This window comes from Cariama cristata, unplaced genomic scaffold, assembly GCF_000690535.1.
Source record: "Cariama cristata isolate BGI_N322 unplaced genomic scaffold, ASM69053v1 scaffold1336, whole genome shotgun sequence".
NCBI classification, from domain to species: domain Eukaryota; kingdom Metazoa; phylum Chordata; class Aves; order Cariamiformes; family Cariamidae; genus Cariama; species Cariama cristata.
In genome coordinates this window covers 4,987-12,751 of record NW_009620138.1, presented here as the reverse complement: position 1 = coordinate 12,751, position 7,765 = coordinate 4,987, and the positions used below count along the sequence as shown (strand labels likewise).

Below are 7,765 nucleotides of genomic sequence, written 5' to 3'. Positions count from 1 at the left end.
CAACAGAAACAAGAAGTGGGTAACAGCTCATCAACAGAAGAACCTCACCAAGCCTGACCCACTGATGTGAGAGGGAATCTCATTATAGGACGATTAGCTATAAGCATTTACTCAGGGTTTTACCTCCCAAGAAACCCAAGACCTATTTCAAGCTCTGAACAGTCACGACACAAGAATAGGACACAAGTGTCATAAGAAACTGCAGTGATGACTAAGCCAGATACTCAAAAATCAAATTTACCTCAAGAGACCATGCCTCATTTGTAACTATTTCCAAAATTTCTTAAGAGAAGCAAACAACCCTTCAAGTCTTTCAGAGCAGATACTGGCTGACTTGGCTCCAGCTAATAAGCACTGTCATCACTTTGCAGTGAGGAGAGGGGCCAGCTGTGCATTAGGATTCTAGTCACTTTTCACACTCCCTCAGCTGACTGCTGAGAGGTTTCTTCATATGCCTAGTCGAACGTACTGCTCCAAACAGGACTCAGGTTGTCCGCAACCTCAGACTGCCTTAAGGGACAGGCTGCAGTGCTTGCAAGAAGTCTAAATACAAAGGCTTTGCTTAAAGGACTGGAAGAACAAACAAGACCTTACAGCTCAAGGTGCTTACCAGAAAGGATAAATGCCCAACCGTGTAACAATGAATACGACACCAAAGAGCATGAAGAAAGCATCACATAGACGTTGGTACTTGGCATAATTGGCTAGCTTTGCAGCCTAAAAGAGACAAGAAACATGACAATATTATTCCCTTTGTGCAGTCATTTAATTACCAGGCTGTAGAGCTTCAAAAACCCTCAAGCCATCACATTTGTAAGGAGTTTGGAACATTTAGGGATTATTCTCAGCTCTAAAGCAGTTATGAAGAAAAGCTGACAAGGCGGGATCAGCAGCATAAGTTTTATGGCATATTTAATGCAGTTTATCAAGAATGGGAAAGTCAGCTTGCTCCCCTGAGACCACACTAGCATTAGGTATGCAAAGATTTGAAAGGAAACTCACCTCTAAAAGGAAATCTGATGCATCATGGAGGCACAGCACCAGGGTTCCAACCCGCACCATATTATTCATATAAGAGAATGTGATGAGTCCAATTGTAGCCAAATGATGGACGAACATGATCAGAAAGTCCTGGAAACAGGAGAAAAAAAAAAAATGAATGAAGACTCTTTGGCTGTCAAACAAATACAAAGGTTTGGAACAGAGCCACAAAACCGACGAACTGGGGTCATAGGATTACTTCAGTTCAGACTCTGACTCCACTTTTTATATAAAGCACAGCTCACTACACAACATCAACCATCATCAGTAAAGATTCGAGAAAGGTCTCTCCCAGCATTTGTGCTCCTGTGAAGTCAGAACTCTGCATACACAGGCACAGCGCAGTCTCTTTGCCACACACATGCAAGGTAAAGATAAGTATGCCTGCAGACCCCACTGAAAAGATTGACAGGACAACATATGGCCCTTCTTTTTGGCCCCTTTTGGTTTTACAGTCATATTGCTAGTCCTTTCAGCTCTTGGCACAAATTTTAAGTACGCTGCTATTACTTTTGTCAGTGTGCAAAAGCCTGCTAGAGCACAGCAAGCATAGAACACAAGATAACCTAACAGCAAGAACTAGGCCACTTCATTAAAAAAATGTTTACAATGCACATACATTCAGGGCTGTTTTCCAGTTTAGCCCCTGGGTACAACACTTCCATGTCAAGTACCGTACCACGCTTGCGGTGGGGAATGTAATCCATTTTGTTAAAGTCAGAGTACAAAATTAAACATTATAAACAGTATCACAGATGCTGTTAATCACTCCCTTTCTGCAGCTCCAAGATATTCCATAGTGCCTCACCTGCTAATATCTCGGTACAGAAATAAAGTCCCAGGCAAACTTTTCTTTTTGAACAGTCAATACAAGAATTGGCAAAATTTGCTACTTTGCTGTTTCTATAACAGAAGCAGTAAACCATGATTTACTATGAACTGCTTTCCAACAGCAACAATAAGCCAAATCCTAGCACGTAGCGCAACAGAATTAATTCCGGCAATCGCGACCAGTCATCATTCTGCTACACACACAGATGAAAAATTACTTTCAAAAAAACATTTATTATTGCTTTAGTGTTTGCAATTTTCTCACCCAGCTCAGCAAGGTACTGCTTTGAGCATCTCATTTTCATATTTTCTTGCAAGCCCTCTATTTAAATCTATTTTTACGCAATGATTTGATAACATTTTATTGGGAGGTATTGAGTGATTCTTCTGTTCTTTCCCCTGGAAGGTGAAAGGGACTCTCAAGGATATACCAGGTTGCATATCAGGCTTGATCCTCCCTTTTCCCCAGGACCGGGTAGCGATTACAAAAGGAGGTAGGCTACACAAAGATGTGAATGAGGAAGAAAATTCAACTACTATGTTTTAGCATTACTGGTCAGGCACACTCACATTTTTTGTTAGTCCTATCTATTTAGCAAAGTGGTTAGTGCAATTCTGGTTAATCTCACCTTCCGTTTAATGTCTGTAAACTGAGAAAACATGAGAGACCAATAGAAGGCCAGCTCCAAGATATAGTAATAATAAAGCCTGGATGTTAGAGGCTGGAAAACAAACAAAGATAGCACAGTTAGAAGACAAAGTACTTTAAAATTTACATTAAAATCCACTTCTTCCTTCCTTCCCATCCCTCTGTGTTCCTCCAGAATGCTGAGGCATAAGTTAAACGATCCAGAATTAAGGTTTAGTAAAAACAAGCTTAAGCAACAGACGTCTTACTCTAGGCTTACTCACACAAACCTATTTTTGTGTTTGAGCTTTATTCAAAAGGAGTAAGATTCTCTTGACTGTATTTACAACTCATACTGCAGCCTCTTGGATTAGGAAAACCAGGCACTGAAACAGACTGGTTGTCCTCTATACAATCATACTTGCTGCATAATGAAAACAATCCGGTAAATAAGTTACCAGTATAATTTTATGCATTTTTTTTCACTATTAATAATCTCAGCAGCAAGTAAACATAAAATGAATATGAACTGAGTCAGATCTATCTGAGGAAACACCGCTATTGACAAACCTAACCAGGATCTGGAGACGTAAAGAGTAAATGCCATCTTTGTGCCTTCCAAAAGGGATAGCCATTCACTCACTAGAAAGCTTACCAGGTTGCAGCCTGTGGAGCATCCACCCCGCAGAATAATGAGAAGGACTCAAGTCTACTGAGTTTCAATCTGCTATCATTAACAAAAAATAAAACCTGAAATTTTGCAAGAAGTTGGAACCCAGTAAATGTTTATCTCCTACCTGAAAAGGGTAGTTGTACCAGCACTGTCGTGTGTCCCAAAACCAGGGTGCCTAAAGGTTAAAAGATAAGTTATTATTCTACTGGGTTTTTTCTTCCCTGTCATCTAAGGCAGTTGACCACTACAGTACTGTTTCACTAGAATTTTATCTTGATTCTACCATTCAAGTTAAATTTACTGTAAAACATCCTAGTGACTTAAAATATTCTTTCTGCAGTCAAAGGCAAGTTATACTGCAATGGAAATTCAAAGAATAATCCTACAGCTCTAATAATAATAATAAAGACCCAAAGAGATAAATCTGTATCCCTTCAAGAGGAAGAGAAGAAAAAAAAAAAGCAGCTCTTCCTCGTAAAAAAACCAAACAGAACAGTTCTGTCCCATTCTGGGGTAACAGGACAAATAAGTTTCTAATATTTCCATAATGACAGATCTGTACAGGAGTTTTCCTATACTGTAAAGAAGGTCCTTAAACAGAAACCCCAGGATCTCAAATAAGGGAACATAAACATGACTATCATCACTAAACTCCCCTTGTTTTAAGCTAGTTGCAAGCACTAAAGAAGTGACACAGGTAGCCAAACAGGCTAAATCTCAGGAGGACAACCATAACCCAGCTGCCTGTCACACAGAACAACAAGGAGGGGGGGATGACAGACCAACTCACCGTCCAGAGAAACCTGATTCCATAAAAAAATATACTTAAATAAAATGTAAATCTCCACCTGGAAAAAGAAGCAAAAATTAAACTCATGAACTAGAAATAGCTTCTGGTTAACATTTGTAACAAAAACTGGAACAATTGTGAAAAAAACCAATTCTGACACTTGAAAAGCTTTCACCCACCAAATGGTAATTCTTCACTTGTAAACACTTCATGTAAGGATGAACCTATTTAAGAGTTTTCACACTGCACATGAGTTTGCATCAAGAGCCAAGTTTGAAATAAAGTTCAGAGTGAACATGCATCATTCATATGCTTTAATATACAATAAGATAACAACAGGGTAAGTCATTGTTATCCAGAAGGTATCCTAATATATGTATTTGTCCCTCTTACCTTGTGGCTTTAAGTAGACAAAACCATACTGGGGGGAAGAATTAATATGAAGAAAGTTACTGGAAAGGAAAGAAACCAGCACAGAAGAAATAACAAGTCAGGAAAAATTATTCAGATGTTACTACACTAACAGAGGTAACTGCAAGCATTCAGAAAGAAACAAAGAACAAAAGAATGAACTGAAATGAAAAGAACAGGAATCCAAGAAGTGTCTGTATAAAAGTATGTACATCATTGTGTAAGCCATAAGGTCATTCTGTCAGGGAACAAATGCTGGTCTGCAACATAACTGTGCAGACAGCAGACTTGGCTTCAGTATAATTACTCAAGTTGTGGCTATGCATATGCATACATGCACACACATGCGCACTGAAATGCTATGCTTGCATTAAGGACCTGGTCCACTATCTAAGGCTGCTCATCATTGACAGGAATAACTCCTGTACATGTGTTCTGGTCTCTCATGCACATATACAAAATATTTTAGAATACTGAATTCTGAAAAGCCCTCCTAACTTCCCTCATTTGCTTATGTAAGAATTTACCTTCCACCAGCCAACCCCAAGACACTAGATTAAATTAGCAGCTGACCACCGTTTCAGTTAGAAAAGAGAATATACAGCTGGACCTTTAAGATGAAGCCACATCTTGGCCTCTGCACAAACATACATGCTCTCACAAAATTTAGTGAGGGTGGTGGGTTTGTCCTGGTTCCTCCGATGACGAAACCAGCGCTGGATCTTTCGAACATCCCAGTCTAGCTGCTTTGACAAGCCTTCTAACCTTTTTCCATCTGGAGACTGAAGGAAAACGAAACAAGTGTCATTTCTCCTACTTCTCAACCTCCTTTCAGTCAGAGATCCCCTCTGTACTATGATAGAAATGATGCCCTGGTAACAAAAAACACACACTAGGAAGGCACCACATACAGACTAGAAGCCAGAACCTATTGCCACGAATGTTCATTCAAGTTTAACCTTCATAAGCCACTAATTACTTAATTATTCAGAATACTTTTGGTTTAACATTTCCTCATCTATTTCATCATTTGACAGCACATTATGTTTTGTTTCTTAATTTGGGGGGAGGAGCTTTTAAAATGTCCTGTCCTACCTGTTAAAACTTGCACATCAATTCAAACAGTCCAGAACTCAGGAAGATCAAAGCTGAATACATTTAAGGGTTGCTATTCACTCCAAGGTCAGAGAAATTTTAAAGTAACAGTTGGTTTAACACACTAGGTATTTGTATATTCCAAAAGGGCACTGTAGAGATGGCGTTATTTCCATTATCAAAGTTTATAAATAAAATTAAATTTGAAAACTGAAATAATTGTATGATAAAAAAATGTATCACTGTTCTCCGACTGCAAACTCTCTACTGGCAGTTTATTTGTTTGAATAATGACATAAATGGATTTATAAGAGACAAAGTGAACAAAACCTGATAACTACCTCTAAAATGGCCCAGTGGTGAGATAAGCCACGTTAGTTTCAGACCAGTGTCCTTTTAACAAGCTCTGCCAGGGAGCTCTTACAACTGAAAGACGATAAACACATTTTACTACTTGAGTTACATACAAACCCAAAAAACTATGCAGAATGCTGACTTAATAAAGAGTCACCAGATTGCTCAACTGAAAAGCAAAACCATCTGTCATTTGATTTTCAGTATTGAGACTATGACTTTCCTGTAATTCCATCACAGCCAGATCTCTCTGCACTTTACTAGGCTTTAATGGTTCAGGCTACCTGACACTTCTGCATTGGAAGGGAACCTGTCTCAAAGGAGACTTTACAGAGCTCCGATTTCAGAACAGCAACGAAATCTTTCCCCTGCATCAGTGCCACCCTACATTCTGATTCTCCAAATCCAACAGCAGACACAATCATACGGGTACAGTTAAACACAGCTTTGTTTTCATAAGCTAGATAAATTTTGCACAGCATGTCTCCTCATGGGTTTCCTAAACATTAATTTCAAGGACATCCCCTACATAAAAGTCCTTCCCACAAACAACATCAAATCATAGGGATTTTTCAGTTCACACGTCATTCCAAATACCTCAAAACTTTAACGTTCCCATGAGGCGAGTTTTAGTAAGGTTTTTATAGAATTTCCCTTCATTGAGCACTTTATCTGCTCCACTCAGAATGAAGTTCAGCATCACCAAATCAGAACATAAAACCTTCCATTTCATTATCTTTAATGAAAATCTATCATGCTGTCTGCGTGGATTTCACTGTCAACATTCAATAGAGTACAGACGGTGTGGAATTCTGTAATCCAGAACTGAGGGAGCACTGTCAGCTTAAGTGAAAGAAAGGCCATGAAACAATCAAAAGAAACACCTACTGTCAACATTAAATGTCCTACCCTTTATCAGGGCACACTTCCATTAACTGAATGCTTTCCTGAAATAACCAACTTCCACTGTGACAGCTGTTGCCCAACTCCACAGTAGATGGCAAAAATAAGAGGAAGGCATTCACACAGCTGGCCAATAAAACCAGCAAAAGAACAGATCTCAAGGATAAGAGTAGCACTTTGGCAATAGAAAGTGAAGGATACTGGGAAATTTCTTGTTAAATCAAGAATTACCACCTGTTGCGGGAGTTACAATTTGGCAGGGAACTAAAGGAAGAAGCCTCGTACCTTTCTAAAAAGAGAACATTTTTTTAATTCAAAAAAAGATTCTTCTGTGCACAAAAGCATAGGTCAGCCATAAAGACAATTTACTTTGCTACAAGAAGGACATGCCAGAAGCAAAGTAAAATAAGAAAGAGCACACTCACTGCACATGCATACTGTGAAATGCGTTTCTCTCAAACTAGAAAAGTGGAAACAAAAAGCTCCCCCTCCCAACCCTCACTTATAGGCCTCCATTTCTAGCAGAATTTGAAACATGACTCACCTTAGTGATGGATGTAAACACTTTCTCTAAAATTGCATTGGGCTGGGCTCTGTGAGGTCCACTGTCTTGAATGCCAAGGTTTATGGCACATGGCTTGGCAATAAACCTGAAAGAGTTCCAAAGAGCGAGCTAGATTAAAACAAGATATCTGTTTCCCTCCTCTGCCTAAATCACAAGGACCTTGACTTGTCACCAACTGCAAAACCTATCCAAAAAGCTTTTGAAGATCTCCACTCACTTTGCTTAAAGAAACGTCACAGGTGAAGTAATATCTTTTATTAGTCCAAATGGTAATTGCAGACAGCGCACAGGGTATGCACATCTAAAATGAAAAATTAAATCTTGATGTCCTTGGCTTGTAAGGATCAGAATTTGTTCCCCCAGGGTGATTCTCATTACTCAGAAATAAAATAATAGATCACTGATAGGAGTCCCCTGTGAACACAGACGCTAGAGCCCTTGTAGCACTATAAACAAAATGCCTTATTTCCAGAA

General features: G+C 39.1%; 1 protein-coding gene across 1 annotated transcript in view; it reads right to left on the bottom strand.

The window, feature by feature from the left end:
• The window catches only part of CERS5 (ceramide synthase 5), a gene marked incomplete at its 5' end in the record, with an annotated part of 12,278 nt that extends 4,879 nt beyond the window's left edge, over positions 1–7,399 (bottom strand). The window contains 7 exons of the mRNA XM_009701487.1: positions 611–717; positions 1,003–1,131; positions 2,502–2,594; positions 3,298–3,348; positions 3,964–4,021; positions 5,026–5,156; positions 7,271–7,399. Coding sequence (XP_009699789.1) covers positions 611–717; positions 1,003–1,131; positions 2,502–2,594; positions 3,298–3,348; positions 3,964–4,021; positions 5,026–5,156; positions 7,271–7,399 — 698 coding nt within the window. The remainder of the gene's footprint in view (positions 1–610; positions 718–1,002; positions 1,132–2,501; positions 2,595–3,297; positions 3,349–3,963; positions 4,022–5,025; positions 5,157–7,270) is intronic.
• Positions 7,400–7,765: the final 366 nt, after the last annotated feature.